Genomic DNA, 19,824 nt, shown 5'->3' on the forward strand with positions numbered 1-19,824 from the left:
CGCAGCCTGTGTGAGGGGAGCGGGTGGCCGGACATTCGGCGGGTGGGGTTTGGTGCACTTGCAAGGCTGCGAATTCGCAGACTTGCGAATCAACCAGGATAATCCCCATAGTCACACACTAGTGATCCCCATAGTCACACATTAGTAATCCCCATAGTCACACACACACACAGTTCAGTGATTGTCGCCTTTTTCCAAAACCATCAAATGATGACTGTTTGCTGCAATATTGCAATGCATCGGGACCCAAAAACAGTAGTATGTTGCTGTGATCCATTCGTGGATGTAACTCTTATCAGAATACCTGTCCTCACTATGGGGCTGGCTGAGAAGTGGTCCTGGGTTTCAGGATGTTCAGATCGCAGACAGGTCAGAAAGTTCAGCAGGCCATTGTAGCCAGAGTACTATAAGCATAGTCAGAGGCGTATCTCAAAGTGACCTGTATAACTTGGGATCCGGGATAGAGGACCATGTTTAGCTCGCCATACTGTGTGCACAATATTATAATCTAAATCTATGTTCACTAAGTATGAACCAAGTGGACTGGCACCCTAAAAACCATGAACAACTTGTGTCGATCTTGTAAGTAATCAAAAGTTTATCCTCGTCACCAGTTGTATCTTGACATACTTTTGTTTATTTTAATGGGTCTTGCACACTGAAGAGTAGGTGTTTTATTTCTCATTTATAAGTGATACTTGCATGAGTACAGATAGACCAGGGTTGCCGACTTTTGAAAGCTCCTCTCTGGGAGAAGCCCGGAAAGGAGACTTTCAGCAGGAGTTTGGGGGCGGGGATTAAACGTGACATCACGAAGCTCCGCCCCCATGAAGGAAATGCTCCGATTTGCTGATCTCTGCAGAGGGGGCGGGGCTAAATGACGCGATTATGTCACTTTAGCCCCATCCATCGGCAGATAAGGTTATTTAAATGCCACGGTCAGGAGGGGGAGCGGAGGTCCCCCAGAATCCGGGAGGGTTGCCCACCTTTCCCGGGGAGGGGAGTGTGACCCGATTTTCAGGACCCTCTCGGTCGTTCCGGGAGGGTAGGCAACCCTGATATAGACCTCATCCCCACATGCTTGCTCTCCTTCCCCTTGTCTCCTTCTCCTTGTCTCCTTACTTCCTGGTCTCCTCTATCTCCTTACTTCCTGGTCACATGTTGCTCTCTACTGTAAGATCTTCAAAGAGATACTAACTTATCTAGCTAATGCACATAAACTATCTTTATATATACAGTACTACAATGTATGAGGTCTCAGAGAGTGATAAAGTGGAGAGAGGCAAAGTAACAGACAATGATGCTCCTGCAATTTTTCAAGCACAGCCTGCAACATGGTACTTAGATAGCTGATTGGCTGCTAATTTATCACTCTCCAAGTCTAATGCTGGGTACACACCAGGACGACTAGGGCCCGATCAGCACAATCTAGATCCGATTCCGATCAATTGGATGCAGATTGTGTGCTGATTGGGCCCTTTTCTGAGCTGGTGTGGAGCGATTCCGATCCGATGCGCGGTCCCGCGGGTCGGTCGGTCGTTATTGAGATCCTACCTGCTGCAGGTAGGATCTCAATGACGACCATACAACCGGGTGCGGGTCGCCATCGGATCGGACCCGCTCACGGTGCACATCGTGAGCGGGTCGTGCCCTCCCGCGTCATCGTGAGCGGGTCGGACGAGACACTGACGACCCGCTCACGATGTGCATCGTGAGCAGGTCGTCCTGGTGTGTACCCTACATTAGTGCATCTCTCCCTTATACAGCTCAAATTCACTTGCATTAAATTCTAAATCTGCTGTAGCATTTGCATGAATGCCAGCTAGTTCACTTCAGTCTGTACTAAAGAAAATTGCACCCAGAACCATGGCCTGGACATATCATTGTACAGCAGGTTATACAGTATGTCCAGGTTTCTGTAAAATTTGCAGCTGGAAATAGATGGAGATGACATGTTACGCACCTTATTTGAGGGCCGGTACCTGTAAACTCCTATAATACTAGTAACCACGCTCAAAGCAAATGCTTCGAAAGATCGTCTGCTGCCTTGTGATTGCCTCTGTGTTTGTGCATGTGTGAGAGAGAAAGAGATGTAGTTTCACTTGCTGCCAACAGATGGCAGTGTTTTGGAGATACAGACACTAGACCTATATATATATAGATGATGTCATTGTGATCGGAGGCTGTGTGACACCTGTCACCGGAGTGGATGCATAACATCTTGTGTACATGTGACAGCACATTGAGACAGAGGATCAGTAATGGGCCTGTCGATGAATGTGATTACCTTGATCTTGCAAAACTCATTGATTCCTGGCTACTTGGTATAAACCATGCCTAGGATTGTGTATCTTTAATCTGGTCACTAACGGTTTTGTCTGGTTGTTCTGAGTGATTCGCCTACAGTTGAAAACCTCATCTTAGCCAGATCGGTTGCATATGGGTGTTCATACCCTCCAACATGATGCATTTCATTAGGTACAAAATGCTCTGTTCCTGGACTTCCCTGTCAGTGGCAGTTACAGAGGTGGGGCTCCAGCACAGTCCAATATTCAAAGAGGGGAGTCACATCAACTCTCAGTGAGTCCAGGACAGTGATGTTTGGGGTGGCAGTAGCTGTGTCTCCCCTCTTTGAATATTAGACTGTGCTTCAGGCTCACATCTGTAACTGCCACCAGCAAGGAAGTCCAGGAACAGAGCGTTTTGTACCTAATGGAATGGGTCATGTTGGAGGGTATGGGTGTTTGTAATGGTCCAGCTGAACAATTCAATCACAATTTTAGCTTGGCCGTAACATCACTCATATTCCAGTGCGGTCTTCGGCCCAGCAGATCATCTGTTGGCATGGGAAGAGTTGATGTTGGTTGGCATCTGCTTGGGGACTTGCAGGTTCAAATTCAAAACAAATCACTCAAAAGAAAAGCTATTCTAGTACAATGCTTTATGACCGGCATGTCCAAACTGTGGCCCTCCAGCTGTTGTGAAACTAAACATCCCAACATCTTAAGTGTACCTTTAGCATGTCATACTTATACATTCTTAACTTACATAACTAAACCTGAAATAAAGACTCGGAGGCAAAGGTTTGGCAGAAATTGTTGATTGATTCATTTGTAGCGATATTTTAAGCTAAATTGATTATTTAAATTAGAATAATTAATTAATGGTGGCCAAGAAAGAACGGCTACTACTGTAACTCCACCCCAAATCTAAACGTAACTGGCCTAACTCAAAAACAAGCGGTATCCAACTCCACCCAACAGCATTGACTACCCACCCATCTGGGTGGGGTCGCTGTCACCGAACGGGTGATCCAGCGAAAGGCCTAAACCAATGAGAGGTGAGTGCACCGCAAACAAGTAATTAAAACGTCAACATCAACACGTAGTGTGAGCTAATAGATTAAATCTGCCGTTCTTTCCCGCCTATCAGCTAACGCGATTAAACCCACGACCCTCGATAGAACAAAAGGGAAGGGAGGGCAATTCTGCAGGAAGAAGAGGAAGTCTCCTCCTCTTCCTGGTACCTTAACTCAGTCAACCTAGCCAGCCCTATGCCCTTATTGGATCCCCGAGTCACATGCATCCCAGTGTGACACGCAGATGGGGATGTTTAATTCACTTCATGTCCAGTGCTGGCATTACGTTACTCTACACATCCCAGCATGCCTTGCCATAGTTTTAGCATTCCCTAATAGCAAAACTGTGGCAAGGCATGATGGGACTTGTAGTTTCACAACAGCTGGGGGGCCATAGTTTGGACATGCCTGGGTTATGGTTTAGTAATATATAAAAGGAGAATTGGGGGGAAATTTACCAATATGAAAAACCTAGTTTTTCGTATTGTTTTTTTCCCTACGGTTGCATACGACTGTTTAAGTCGTATGCAAACTCGTGTTCCGGAGGGTCAGTTACAAAGCAGTCAGATACGACTGCTTTGTAACCCTCCGATGGTGTAGCCATCCGTATTAGCGGCCGTATATACGGCTGCTAATACGAATTATTTCTAGCAGTCTGCACGGATCAGTCAGATCCGTGCAGGCTTCAGTGTAAAAAAAATAGAAAAATTAAATAAATAAAAAAAGAAACGGCGTGGGGTCCCCCCTACAGCCGTAACCAGCACCAGGCTGACGGAGCCTGGAGCCGGTAATTAAAAATCAGGGAACCCGACAAATAGGGGCTCCCCGATTTTTAACAACCAGCCCCAGGCTCCAGGTCCGGGGCTGGTTCCCAAAATACGGGGGACAAAATGACTAGGGGTCCCCCGTATTTTAAGAACCAGCCCCAGGCCAAACCAGCCAGCAGGGTAATGCCACAGCCGGGGGGAGACTTTTTATGCAAGTCCCCCCGGCCAAAGCATTAACCCTACCGACCAGTCAGCCTGGCCAGGGGCCCTGGGGGAGTGGGGACCCCCCCAATAAAGGGGTCCCCCCCCTCCAGGACTTACCTGACCAGGCTGAAGCCTGGTGCTGTCCTCGATGCCCCTGGGCGGTGGGCATCGAGCTGATAGCGGTGTAAAAAATAGAAAAAACTATTGTTTTTTACTGTGGCACTACAAGTGCCAGCAAGCCTCCCCAGCAAGCTGGGACTTGGATAACCACAAGTCCCAGCCTGCTGGGCATTAAAGGGCCCGCTGGGTCTTGTAGTGCCACAGTAAAAAAAATAGTTAAATAAAACACACTGACACCCATTTTAAATAAAAGTTTAATACACACATTACATACATACTGATACTTACCTTTCTTGATCCCGTAGGTAGCCCTGGTCCTGATGTCCTGTGTCGTCCTCCAGGTCCATGTCGGCTGTCTGCGTCGTCCTCCAGGTCCATGTTGACGGTCCGTGTCGTCCTCCAGGTCCATGGCGGTGTCCGGGTCCGAAGAAATCCATGTTGGAGCTGTGGAAGGAAATCCTACTCACCTGGTCCTGCGCTGAAGAAGTCTTCTCTTGATCCGACGTAATCCAGGTAATCTTCACAGCTGTCGGCGCTCCCCGCTGTCTCCGCTGTCTCTGCATCGCGCTGAGGAGAGATGCTGAGAAGTTTCATATTCGGCGCCTCTCCTCAGACTGAATTCTATTGGCCGCCTAGCAGGCCAATCAGGAGCCGACTTTCTCGGCTCCTGATTGGCCTGCTAGGCGGCCAATAGAATTCAGTCTGAGGAGAGGCGCCGAATATGAAACTTCTCAGCATCTCTCCTCAGCGCGATGCAGAGACAGCGGAGACAGCGGGGAGCGCCGACAGCTGTGAAGATTACCTGGATTACGTCGGATCAAGAGAAGACTTCTTCAGCGCAGGACCAGGTGAGTAGGATTTCCTTCCACAGCTCCAACATGGATTTCTTCGGACCCGGACACCGCCATGGACCTGGAGGACGACACGGACCGTCAACATGGACCTGGAGGACGACGCAGACAGCCGACATGGACCTGGAGGACGACACAGGACATCAGGACCAGGGCTACCTACGGGATCAAGAAAGGTAAGTATCAGTATGTATGTAATGTGTGTATTAAACTTTTATTTAAAATGGGTGTCAGTGTGTTTTATTTAACTATTTTTTTTACTGTGGCACTACAAGACCCAGCGGGCCCTTTAATGCCCAGCAGGCTGGGACTTGTGGTTATCCAAGTCCCAGCTTGCTGGGGAGGCTTGCTGGCACTTGTAGTGCCACAGTAAAAAACAATAGTTTTTTCTATTTTTTACACCGCTATCAGCTCGATGCCCACCGCCCAGGGGCATCGAGGACAGCACCAGGCTTCAGCCTGGTCAGGTAAGTCCTGGAGGGGGGGGACCCCTTTATTGGGGGGGTCCCCACTCCCCCAGGGCCCCTGGCCAGGCTGACTGGTCGGTAGGGTTAATGCTTTGGCCGGGGGGACTTGCATAAAAAGTCTCCCCCCGGCTGTGGCATTACCCTGCTGGCTGGTTTGGCCTGGGGCTGGTTCTTAAAATACGGGGGACCCCTAGTCATTTTGTCCCCCGTATTTTGGGAACCAGCCCCGGACCTGGAGCCTGGGGCTGGTTGTTAAAAATCGGGGAGCCCCTATTTGTCGGGTTCCCTGATTTTTAATTACCGGCTCCAGGCTCCGTCAGCCTGGTGCTGGTTACGGCTGTGGGGGGGACCCCACGCCGTTTTTTTTTTTAAATTTATTTAATTTTTCTATTTTTTTTACACTGAAGCCTGCACGGATCTGACTGATCCGTGCAGGCTAAAACGCAAATAGAACAGGAAAATGGTGTTCTATTTTCCTGTCGTATTTGCGTGGGTGTTTTACACCACTAAGCAGCCGTATTATCAGTACGGCTGCTTAGTAAATCAGAAACCACCATTCTTTTGAATGGTGATTTCTGTCGTATCCTATCGATGGTGTAGGGCATTCGTATTTGTAACTACAAATACGAATGTTCCATCTTTAGGACTACGAATTGTTGTATTTTTGGGATTGTAAATCCCGAAAATACAAATTCGTAAAAAAAAGGTGTATTTCTCCCTACGAATACACCTTTTTTCTACGAATCCATTTTGGTAAATGTCCCCCTTGTTGTCATATTTCAGTTTTAAATTGATCAATAAAACCTGCCTATGTTATTACTATCGTTTGTATAAGTTATTACTAATCATCTATTTAAACTCCAAAAAACATAGAAACTGATTAAATATTAAAATGAGTCGGATATTCTCTTCTATAATACATAACTGGTTAACGATGGTGTTAAAGTCCATGCTTGTCCTGCTGCGTTGCTGAGACCTTGTGTCCAGTATAACATGACTGGGAGGCTTTGGCAGCGATGATGTGTCCACCACTGAATACCCGCTCTCTGGTTTGTTTAGTAGGTGTTGAAAGCACAGTGGCGCATTTAGTCTGGATTACTCTATGTCGGCTTTTATGCCCACAGACTGCCTGCTGAGCGCTTCACTCCTTGTGGTCGGGAGTTCGGGAAATCTGCTGTTTGTTTCTTTTTTAATGCATTCTTTATTCATCGGTCAAAATGTAACAAATATGTTGATTATCACTAAAGTATTTACATACAGTGTTATTTTGTAGAATGTCGGATACTTAGTGAAGAAGAGGACTGCTTGTTGCGTCTAAATATAATGTTTGGGTAAATGGGGGGTAAGGATGGGGGGATATTAGGATGGGGGTATCCTTGTGTGTTTGGGTTGGCGATGAGAGAGACACATGTTGGGCAGTTTCATTCCGAGTGATGTTGCATATGTGTCATTGGTAGGTAATGGCATGGATTATTATGGTGGCACAACTGAACCGCAAATCACAGATTTCCCTCTCACACATAGGATCTTATTCAGGTCCGTTCGTGCGCGTTCACACGGGGCCGATGTTTTCTCTTTACGCATGCGCACTTCTGCGCATGTGCTTGGTGCGTGCGGCCACAGTGAACAGAATGTTTGCCGGGTACATGCACCCAGCCTTGCTGCCGGTGTGTGTGTGTGTGGGGGGGGGGGGGGGATGGGGCGGCCCATTAGCATATGGGAACGCTCAGCATTTCATTGAGAATGCTGGGCGCTCTCATGCTAATGAGCTGATGACGCGGGTGCGGGGGGTGGGAAGCTGACATCACCGGTTGTCAGCTGCCCGCCCACTTTTCTCAGAATGAGCTCTGAGCAACCTTACATCTGTGTGCACGTTCCATATCATTCAATGGTCGGTCTGCGACCATCAAATGATGTGGGTGTTCCCATTTATGTAAAACATCCATTCGCATGCCGAGCGTATGTACGCGCCGTGCGAATGGTGGGCCGGCGTACAACCATTCGCAAGGTGGGATCTGGTTGACTCGCAAGGGTGCAAATTCGCATGCGAGTCAACCAGATTAATCCCCATAGAGTGCAGGAAAATGAACCATGTGGCTACACCGTAATTGCAATTCTTTGCTCGTTAACCAAACAAACCAATTGGAGATGAGCTTCCATGTTCATGTAGCAATCTGTCCTGTTGGCCCAATCCCTGATGCAAGCGATTTGTCAGAACATGTCTTAGCTTTCACCACATTACTTACATAGACTTTTCTATCCTTTCAGTGATCAGATTAGAACAGCAAAGGATAACACAGGATTTATTGTATGCAATACAGGGTACCTGTTTCCTAGAACGGCCACAATCGTGAGTGATCGTGGCTCTTAATTAAGGGACACGATCCTCACGATGTGGCCGATTTTTTACAATTTTTTCACTTTGAATGACAGAAATCGGGTCAATCGGTCGGTCGCGACCAATTAAAATCGGCCGCGATGCGACCGACCGATTGACCCGATTTTTCCATAGACTTCAATGTTAAAAAATCTTTTAACATTGAAATCGGGAGGATCGCGTCGGTCTTGTGCCATTATAATGGCACAAGATGAGATGGACTTGATTAAGTCCATCTCACATAGGGTAAAATGATAAAAAAGGTGAAATGGCCCAATATGACCCATTTCACATTTTTTATGTGCCCGCCATGACCCCACGATAGACGTCAACCCGAAGCGTGGCGAGCGCAGCGAGCCCGCGAGGGGCGGCGGTGCGCGTCCTCCGACCTTTTCATTCCCCTACTATCCACTAGGGCGTGGAGTGAGAATAGAATAGTGTGGCGAGCGCAGCGAGCCACCGAGCCCGAAGCGTGGCGAGCGCAGCGAGCCCCGCGAGGGGACGCGTATACCTGTGAAGTTAGACGCGTCCCCTCGCGGGGCTCGCTGCGCTCGCCACGCTTCGGGCTCGGTGGCTCGCTGCGCTCGCCACACTATTCTATTCTCACTCCACGCCCTAGTGGATAGTAGGGGAATGAAAAGGTCGGAGGACGCGCACCGCCGCCCCTCGCGGGCTCGCTGCGCTCGCCACGCTTCGGGTTGACGTCTATCGTGGGGTCTAGCCCACTTAGTAACATTTGGGGGGGCAATTGAAACAAATCTGGTGAAAAAAAAAAAAAATCGGGTGAAAAATCGGTCGGTCGGATCGGTCGCATCGTATGCGACCAAATCGCATGCGATGCGATCGATCCGATTTTTTATCTTACGACCACAACGATCTAAATCGTTGTGGCCGTGCTAGGAAACAAGTACCCAATACAGATATGTCCATAAACATCTTTCCTTCATGCGTTACAAGACGCGTTACACATAACACCTGAGGTGCGTGTGATTCTGTAGCGCAGGGTGACCTTTTTCTATTACATAGGGTCTTATTAGAAAATGGAGTGAATAACACACACAAGCAGCTTCTGCTTGTCAAAATGCTATGTGGCATGCCTATATTCTGTGTGTGACTGCTGCTGTATCTGCATAAGAAATGGCCAGGAATAGGGTCATGGTTTCGGGACTCGGGGTTATTCTGATTCACTCGGAAAGGCACGATCACTCTCTAATGGACAAAACCATATGCACTGCAGGTGGGGCTGATGTAACATGTGAAGAGAGCGTTAGATTTGGGTGGGGGGTGTACTTCAAACTGATATCTATATTGCAGTGTAAAAATAAAGAAGCCAGTATTTACCCTGCACAGAAACAATAAGACACCCAAATCTAACTCTCTCTGCACATGTTAGATCAGCCCCACCTGCAGTGCACATGGTTTTGTCCATTAGAGAGTGATTGTGCCTTTCCGAGTAAATCAGAATAACCCCCTCAGTCCCAGGTTGTTTCCTTTCACACATGCAGAAATCCAGGGTTGATGCGCGTTCACGTGCAAAAATCAGGGATAGACCTGCATGTGAGAAAGCGGTATAAAAATGTAAAACCGCATCGCACCATGTATGGGCACCATTAGAGAGTGGTCTACCTTCTTGGGATCTCGTAAGATCTTCCTGATATCTGGGTGTCTCCAAAATATGCTGCAGTTTCACCCAATTATTGCAACACTTATTTAATTTTGTATTTCATTTAAATAATGTAATAATATTATGACTGTGCCTAACTCAATTTAGAATTTCCATTTCCTAGTCTAGTAACAACATTCCCTCCTTCCTAATTGTTGCCCTGTAATAGTAATTTACATGTTCCCTTGGAAACTGGGGCATTTATAGTATTACTATATTTTCATTATGAGTGCATAGGGATATTTCTAGCCGCCCTTTGCAGTGTAATCTATGAGATGCTTAAAAAAATGATGTTTACAGCTGGTTTCTGAATTTTATAATGTTTAAAGTAGGTGCAGTCTGCGAGGAATAGATTCCGGGCACTGAGCAGTTCTGAAATTCAACTGTAATTAAAGGTTTATTGAAAGTCCGTCACTTTCCAAACTAATTATTGGCCATGTTGCAAGTAATGTATGAGTGTGATGTCATCATCTGATCTCTGTTTGTGTTAGGGCTTGTTCACACAGCTGGCTCCAGCAGCAGACCCCCCCCCCATCCCTAATGGTTCCATCTTATCTGATGTCCTGACAGTGAGAGGTTACTGCAGTGTGTGTGTGTGTGTGTGTGTGTGTGTGTGTGTGTGTGTGTGTATGTGTGTTTAATGTTTGCTGGTATCCAGTATCAGTATTGAAGCCAGTTATACCACTTTCAGACCGCAAAATGCAGGGTCGCACCAGGACTTTGAAATGTTTCAGTCCCAGTACGACCCTGCATTTTGGTCTTTTCAGATAGCTTCAGCAAACCGGCAATATTGGTTCGCTGACTTAAGCGGCAAAGCGACAGAGCGTCATCAGGGGTGGGGGAGGAGGCAGCGCTTAGAGTTGGCGCTGTTACAAGCACTGCCTCCTCCATTGGTGTGAAGGGGAAACGGGTTGCTTGACCCGATTTAACCCGCAAAGCAATACGGCATCAAACCGGTAAGAACCCTTCTTTTTTACCGGTTTGTATTGCCGTGTTACTACCTGTTTGTTGGGCCCGGTAACCCCGTTCACATCGCACCAAGTACCCAGTCGAACCAGCAAGAAACCTTTAATGGTCGACCGATGTGACCGATTTTCAAAGTGCGTTAAAAAGGTCTTTAAAGCCCGAAAATCGGGTCGGTCGGGTCCCATCGCATACCTTAAGTTAAGGTATGCGATGGGACCCGACGGACGCCGTGCTAGGAAACAAGTACCGAATTTATTAATTAGCATCAGGGAAGGATTTCATAAGGTTTAGAGACATTTAAATGTTAAACGGCTTCTGAACCGTTTCTCGTCTACGTGCGATTTCTGCAGCGTGGCTTTATACAAAGTGATTATAGTTGTCCTTAGTTAGACCATGTAATTATGAAGTTTCTCAGAGATTGTCTCATGGGGTTGAGTTTGCTGGAACATCGTACTAGTTTTTAACCCCCGCAGAAAAGGAAAACACTTTCAACTCGTAGCATAGGACAAGCTCACAAAATGTCTTGTCAATCCCTCGGAGTTCAAACAGAAGATGGTCATTATTACTGGACGCAGTCCACGCTGTCTTTCATATAGTGGTTGGAAACCCATCTCCAGCTGACGCAAGCAGATATTAAATATGAGGCACGCTGATCTATGTGTCTATTTTATCAGAGTATATTTATTTTGGAGAGCCTCAGAAAATCCTAACTTCCCAGTGAGTATTTTTTCATACGCTTTCTGAGCAGGGGCCAATGGCAAACAGCCATCTCTGAAGGCAGAGACCTCAAGCTTTTCCAGCTAACCACCTCTGGGTTTATTGCCCAGAGATGTCCGCAATTACAATTATAAACAAGTTGAATTATTGCACCTAGTTTCAAGTACAGAGTTCATTCCACCTTATTTCCCGAAGTTCTTGTGTGGCCAACAGAAAGTTTATTTGACATAGGCCAATTTGCTTTTATGCTTTCGCTAGGTACACTTTGGATTTTAATGCACAGTAGATTTTCTCAGCCAGCGCTGTGGCCAGCGTTTAAAAATGGTGACTTGTGACCGGCAGAGACGTCTTTCTGATTGGTAGCGGTCTGTGCAAATCTGTCAGGTTTTCATTGCTTTACTGTAAAGATCTAGAGCAGTGGTTCTCCAACCCCGGTCCTCAGGACCCCCACACGGTGCACGTTTTCCAGGTCACCAGCAGCTGCCCTCTGTATCACCAACTGTCACATTTTTAAAAATGCACAGGTGACTTGGAAAACATGAACTGTGTGGGGGTCCTGAGGACAGAGGTTGAGAACCACTGCTCTAGATGTTCACGGAAGTTCCCACAAAACTATGTTTCGCTGTGCAATTTTCTGGTGGGGTTTTTAGAGGCGTTTGGCCACGCTAGTTTCTTTACTACGGATTAAATTGAAAGCAAAATAAAACCATTGGCCCATACCGTCCAATGTAGTTTAAACGGTTGTCCACTTTTGTAGCACAACGTCAGATTTTTGTGAGGTAATATAGAGTTGGCTAGCAATTCCATGAGGACTAATACACTTATTGCTTTGTAGCACCTCAACTTCTCTATCTTCTGGCTTGTCCGTATCTTCCTGTTCTATAAAATATTACTGGTCCACAGGAGATCTTCTACTTTAGAGACACATACACAGGAGTACAGACTGCATGCGGTCAGTTTTGGCTTAGTCACCTCATTCTTTTGTTTCACTGAATGGATTGATGTATTCACTTACCTCCCATTAACCTCTGTTTGTTTGCAGTAGGGACAGGGCTAGCCTTTGTAAATATGTTGTTCTGTGTAATACTATTTGTGGGCCCATGTGTTCCACTCAAGGGAGTGTGACCTTTGACTTAAATCATTGATTTTTCCGTCACCCTCTACTGTTAACCCTCACCATTGACTCCCCCATCACTCTTCGTTAACCCATCACCATTAATCATTAATCCTCATGCTCCCTCATGAACTGCTTTTATATTTATCATTGTCCATTAATCCTTGTAGCATCGACCCATCCACCTCACTCATCAGAGATGGCCTCCCATGCTGTAACCCAAATGTATAATTATACTCCAGCAGGTTCTGGACTATTGCGATGCTACCTCCGCTTCATGTTGCCTTGTTTACCTGACTGAATCTTTTTTTTGCTCCATGGTACAAAGTGTTTGGGAGTTTCCTTTTTAATATTGCCATTTCCCTGGAGATTGTTCTAGATCGTATAATCTATGCACAAATCCCATGGGCCAATGAGATCGGTAATTCCAGGTTTATCAGAATGCGGAATGTTAAACGTAATGGGCCCGCTAACTGGCATTTGTATTTATGATGGAGTATCCAAGTGGAACGTGGTAATTATGTTACCCTATGACAGGCAGGGGGCTCTCCAGGTCAGCAACGCTCTGGAGGCTGTGTAAACTGATAGCAGTTGGAATGGTCATTGCTTATGAGGAATATCATTCTTGAAAAGGCTGAAGGAGTTGCTTGTGGTAACTTTGTTCTTGAATCTCCTGCTCATGTTACTCTTCTGTGGTGGTGATGAGGGGGGGGGGGGGGGAGGGGGGCGCGTTGAACTGTCTTCATCCAAAGCTCCAGGATCAGTGCATAGATCCTCACATGAGCCTGGCCAGTAAGTTTGGCATGTACCCGCTGCTTAGGGCAACCTTACATATGCGTGCACCTTCCACATCACTTGATGGTCGGCGACCATTGAAAGATGTGGGTGGATCCTCCTGGCCATTTGCAAGGCTGGGTTTGCTGGACTTGCAAGGCTGCGAATTTGCAGCCTTGCAAATGAACCAGAATAACCCCAATGTGTATTACAGACCTGGGGGGAGATTCTCTAAGCTAAAAATGCAGTAAAAACCCCGTTATCTGGGTTTTTACCGCATTTTGGGATGCACTAAGCATTCCCTGTCGGGTTACCGCTGCGATGCCCCATAGAAGCCTATGGGCTTCTACCGTAACCCTCTGCTGCCCTGCACCGACCCACCGCCGCCCTGCATGGACCCCCACCACCCCGCATCGCCCCTCACCCCCCTCACCTGTGTCCGGCCAGCACAGAGCTGTGCTGCCCGGACCTGTGACCTCCTCCCTGCACTGATCCTCTTCCGGGTGCAGGGAGGAGGAGAGCCCGGCCTGGCAGCAGCAGAGCCGGGTGTGTGAGGGATGGGGGAGCCGCCGGGACCCGATGGGACCCGCTGACTCTATCGCAAAGGACAGCTCTTAACACAAGATCTGTCCTTTGCCATAATTATCGCATATGTTAGTGCATATGCGATAATTATGAATGCGATGTTCGGATGTTAGAACATCCCCCCCCCCCCCTAGTCAGATCGCCAGTGTTCTAACCAGAGCACAGATCGCCCATAGACACAAAGCTACGTGAGTCTGAGCGATCTAGCTGCTGGGAAGCACAGCCTGAGTTTTGCTCAGCATGCAGGCTAGCAGAAATCGCCCTGTGTGGATGGGGCATAAGGCAGTGGGACTTGCTTACAAATACATTGTTTGGTTACAGTATCTCCTGTCTTCCTTCGCACCCTTGCCCTGCGTGCAGCATGTGTTTCTGTTTGCATCTGAGAACTGAAATATCTAATTTTGCTTCCTAAACCCCTTGAGGGATAATGCTGAAAGATTCCAGTGAGTATTACGTTGGCCAAAGAACTGAATGCAGGATATGAAATAGCATATTTTGTGCTCAGTAGAGGATTGTAGTAGCCGCATGACTTCCCTTAAGGCTTATAGTGAGGTCACTGTCATATGTACCATATTCACATTATAAACCAATGAAGGATAACACAACCGACTCATCAGAGTTGCGGGGTTACTTTTGCTAAGCTGTGCTGCCACCTTCATGATCCCCTCATGTGACATGTTAATTCTAGTCATATTCATTTATATTGGGATGGCCAAACTGGTCCTCGAGATCTACCATTGGTCCGCGTTTTCCATATCACATGATCAAACCTGCTGCATTCATCCCTACTATAGATCCACAGGTCGCCTGAGATACATGAACTGTTGGTAGATCTTGAGGACAGGTTTGGTCACCCCTGTTTTATATGGTGCACTCTGGATGATATCCATTTGTCAGAGAATATGAATGATAACTCACAAACTTTTCTTTCACTAGTGGTTAGTGGTTGGGTGAAGCCATTTATTGTCAAACAACTGTGTTTACTCTTTTTAGATCATAATGACAACAGAAACTGCCCAAATGACCCTGATCAAAAGTTTACATACCCCAGTTCTTAATACCGTGTATTGCCCCCTTTAACATCAATGACAGCTTGAAGTATTTTGTGGTAGTTGTGGATGAGGCTCTTTATTTTCTCAGATGGTATAACTGCCCATTCTTCTTGGCAAAAAAGCCTCCAGTTCCTGTCAATTCTTGGGCTGTCTTGCATGAACTGCACGTTTGAGGTCTCCCCAGAGATATTGAGGTCAGGAGACTGAGATGGCCACTCCAGAACCTTCACTTTATTCTGCTGTAGCCAATGACAGGTCTACTTGGCCTTGTGTTTTGGATCATTGTCATGTTGGAACGTCCAAGTACGTCCCATGCGCAGCGCATAGGACTCAGAACAGATTTTTGCAATTGTACAATACGAAATTAAAATAATTTTGGCAAAATATACTTAAACATGTATGCATTGTTCAGCATTCATATATTCATCCAAAACACATTTGAGTGATTTATAGAACAACTATTTACTGAATAAAAGAAATATAATGTTATGTATATTTAATGAAGGTGCCTATTGTGTATATAAAATAAAAAAAAGGGTGCAAAAGTAAGATACCTGTCTGATAGTAGAGAAAGATGCATTGCTTCCAACGACTTAAGTTTCTAATGATCCTAACCAACAGAAAGAAAGATGGACACTGCATCCACAGCCCGAGTCCTGGGAATAAACTATGAATATTTAAACAGGCCCACCATCAGGAATTTTGAGGCCCGGGGCTCATTTCCATTCCGGGGCCCCTCTTCACCCCTCCCCCTCCTCACATGACTTACTGTAACCCGGCTCCTGCTCCCCCATCTCCTCTTCTGCTGAGCTGCCGCGAGGAGAGCAGGCTTCTTCAACTCAAGATGCCGGCTGCCAATTAAAATGCAGCACCAGCTGGTGGTCCAATCAGAGCTCGCGTACCGGCAGCTGCTCTGATTGGCTCATGGTATGCGAGCTCTAATTGGCTCAAAAGCTGGTGCAGCATTTTAATTGGCCGCCGGCATCCTGGGTTGAATAAACCTGCGCTCCAGGACCTGCTTTGTTCAGCGGAGGCAGTGGGGGGGGGGGGGGTTGCTGTGGTCAGAATGAGCTGCTCAGGCCCTTCCAGAGGCCGGGGCCCGGGACAGCCTTACCCACAGCACCCCCCCTATTGGCGGCCCTGTATTTAAACAACCATCCCTCCAAACTCCTTCAAGTGTTATATACCAATTTATGCTTCATATTAGTGATGTTGAATATGAAAAGATATAAATCGTAATAGGGTAATCAAGTCAGAACAAAGGTTAGAAAGCTAGTGTTGGAGACAAGGTAGGGATTTTGTCTACAGTGATCTAATATAGTATGTAGTCTTATTTAGCACTTCAAATTAGTGTTTCTAAATTATCACCAAGTTGTATCCTTCATTCCTTGTCGTGTAATATATCCATATGATTAGAGAATTAATTTCTCACCCGGACTTTAACACCTAATTTACAGAGCATGTGTCTCTCCTGGTATGGTTTGAGGGGAGATATGTATGCACAATGTAATATATCTCCCCCCCCCCCACCCCCCCCCCCCCCCCCCCCCCCACACACACACACCTTCCATCAGGGCCTCTCTATCTTAAGTGTTGCGGAGACCACCAGGATACCTGCTGTAGAAGGTATAAGTGCCACTGGAAAGTTATAACGCAGCAGCCAATCAGCTCCTATTACAGGGAAGGTTAGAAAAATGACAGGAGCTGATCACCTTCAACTTCATCACCACTTACTCCGTTCACCAGGCCTAATACATCTGCCCAATTATTATTATCATTTATTTATATGGCGCCACAAGGGTTCCACAGCGCCTAACAATACATAGATGAGAAAAAGAACAAAACAAGAAAAATAGTGATTTACAGTACAATTGCAAATTAGGACAAGTACATGGTAAAATCAATGCGATTCATATTTTTATATTTAAGTTATTTTACTTTGTAAAATGGATGGTTATGGGTCTGATTAATAACACTGCTCTCTGATTACACTGTGTGTAGAACCAGCGTCATCCTCTCTTCACAGAGAGGAAACCTATTTCTGACTTGCAGGATAAGAATGGGATATTGCGCCTATGAAAACAGCCACACTTCCCCTTCACACTTCCCAGCTGTTTTCTTATCTGTGAGCTGAAGACAGTGGTGTGAGAGCTGGTCCCTTCATGCCAAATCTGCCTAGCGCTTGTATTATTCCTGGTCGCTTCTTAGTGCTGTTCTTGGCTGTAATCGTTTTCTTGTTTGCCGTTATATTTCTGTTCCTTTGTAGGGCTGTCCTCAGACTTTATCTGCATGCGTTAGGTGTATAAGCATTGCCCTGGCTACCCAATCCGACATCCACATTGCCAAATAACACAGGTGTGGTTTGATTTAATAAAATGGTGTTAATTTGTGCAAATGTGCCATAATTTATAACCGCAAATAAGAATCCAGCTGGCTTTCTTTTAGCACTGCATGAGGGCCTGCATAACACATGGGGAATTGCTGTTGAACAATTGAATATCAGGTTAACTTTGAATGATGTTCATACTCAATGGGGTTTGGTTACCTAATTATTAAATACGTTTTGCAACATTTGAATATACAATTCCATTATTGGTGAGATAACCCAAGTGTCTCTAAGTTTCATGGACAGCCCATGATCCTTCAGGACTGCTCAAGGATGGACATCGAAACGTGACGTTTTTGGTTCTATTGAAGTTTTTTTTACCTTTCAATCGCGGCATTCGGCGAAAGCCAGACCATCATTTAATGGTGGGCTTCCGATGTCTATACCTACACCTTTAGTGAAACTATGGGGCAGATTTAGTAAGCCAGGTGAAGTGATAAAGTGGCCGGTGATAATGCACCAGCCAGTAAGCTCATAACTGTTATTTTTTCAACCCAGCATAGGCTATGACAGTTATGAGCTGATTACGTCTATCAACTGACACTTCATCACTTCACTGTGCTTACTAAACCTACCCCTATATTACGAGACTCATAGTTCATGGCAGGGAATTGTGGGACTTGTACTTCATTAACACCTGGAGAGCCTGTATTCTATTTGACCAATGGCTACACGATCTGAGGTTGTGTGGAACAGTGCATGCTGGGACGCCTGGAAAGACATGTGCTGCTACAGGAAAGTCGTTTTCATAAAAACACATCTAGTGATTGAAAAATGATTCAAAACGATCCATTGGAATTGCTGTAATGCCTCTCGTACTGCACGGGGAACAAGGAGCGGAGTAGATTTTTAACAAATCCAATGTTTGCCAGTTGGTTGGACGAGCCTCCTATAAATACACAATGACCAGCATTGTTGTGATGTATGGGGATACTAGGATACTGTGTGCAGCATGGTTCACAACTTTAAGGGCAGCAACAAGCCTGCACGAAGCTTTTTTTCCCTTGGTGCTGTGCTACAAGCATAAGGATCTTTGTAATGTTTACCACTCAGTTGGTAGAAATGATTAATCCTATGTCTTATGTGCGTTAGGCGCTTGGACACCCAGTGGTACATCACGTACATACAGTATGATTACACTACGTCAGGTGTGGGAATATTTTTCTCTGGATTTCAATTTTGAAAACAAAACCTTAATTCTGTGGAATGAAAAGTCTGAGTTATTCCTCCCTTTTATGTGGAGTCCGTGTGTCCCTGGGGCTTTGCACACACCGGCGTCTTTATATCAGGCACCTATGTGTTCCTTGCTGGCAGGAGAACAGAAGTGCGGTTATATAGAGATGTCTGTGTGCAAGTTCCCCAGATGTGTTTCTTTTTGTTTTCTCAATCAGTTAAAAAAGATTTGTAGGTGGCTGTGTGTAGGCTGCCGTATTGTGGGCCTGTATCTGACTGGGTTGTAGTTTTGCGAGTCCTCGTCTAGCTACGAAGCCAGATGCAGGCCGGCCATGTTTCAGGTCGCGATGGCTGCCTGTGACTTCAAGCAGCCGTCGCGTCCCTCCCCACGAGCGGTCCATACACACATGCGTTGTCCGGACTGCTCACACAAAACAGTCGGTCGCTGAATAGTGATTTCCCCACTTCTACAAATGGGTCTGAATCAGGCTCTCTATACTTTCTTTTTTATCTTTTACAGTTGTGTCACTCAATCCTGTGATATTGCTGCAGCTAAAACCTCTATATAATGTATTATTATTTTTTTAGGTAAAATTTTGTTCCGAAGGAGCCACATACGGGATGTAGCTGTGAAGAGGCTGAAGCCCATTGATGAGTATTGCAGGGTAAGGACATTTGATTGATGATACATGCTTTATTCATTTCTGTATTTGTGCAACCTAACCCAGGAGTCACAATGACTCGTAGGATGATCTGTGTCTACACATGGCTGTATTACCCATGACTCATGTATTACCTGACTGTCAATCACTTTGCAAAAAATCCTCATTGCAAGCGCCATCACTAAGGTTCATTGGTTCATTTATCGCATCCACATTAATCGCATATGCACTAACATATGCAATTAGTAACATACGAAAATGTGGTAAAACACCAGAAAACTGTTTTTTTACCGCAATTTCACTTTAGCGCATCCTGCCCCAACTCTGTTCATATTGGACCTTATAAGCAGGGGAGCAATGTTTGCCTAATGCGCATGCACTGGATGCAAACGGGCACAGCGAACTACAAGTTCGCCATCCCAGTTGCAGCCACCCGTGCACATGGGAACGCACAGCGTTTCATGGGTGTTCCCATGTTCCCGATGGTAATGAGGCAGTGACGCGATTGCCGGTGGCGGGCAGCTGACATCACTGGATGTCAGGTGCCCGCCCTTGGTCTCGCACTGGCCACACACAGAGCTAAAACCC

The 19,824-nt window shown here is 46.2% G+C and overlaps 1 protein-coding gene across 7 annotated transcripts in view; it reads left to right on the plus strand.

Moving 5' to 3' along the window:
- SH3PXD2A (SH3 and PX domains 2A) overlaps window positions 1–19,824 on the plus strand; it is a 296,381-nt gene that overhangs the window by 116,991 nt on the left and 159,566 nt on the right. For all 7 annotated transcript variants that reach the window (XM_083149276.1, XM_083149277.1, XM_083149279.1 and 4 more), the window contains exon 4: window positions 19,163–19,239. In XM_083149276.1, the coding sequence (XP_083005402.1) occupies window positions 19,163–19,239 (77 nt within the window). The remainder of the gene's footprint in view (window positions 1–19,162; window positions 19,240–19,824) is intronic.

Source organism: Crinia signifera, chromosome 6 (genome assembly GCF_055691185.1).
Source record: "Crinia signifera chromosome 6, ASM5569118v1, whole genome shotgun sequence".
NCBI lineage: Eukaryota > Metazoa > Chordata > Amphibia > Anura > Myobatrachidae > Crinia > Crinia signifera.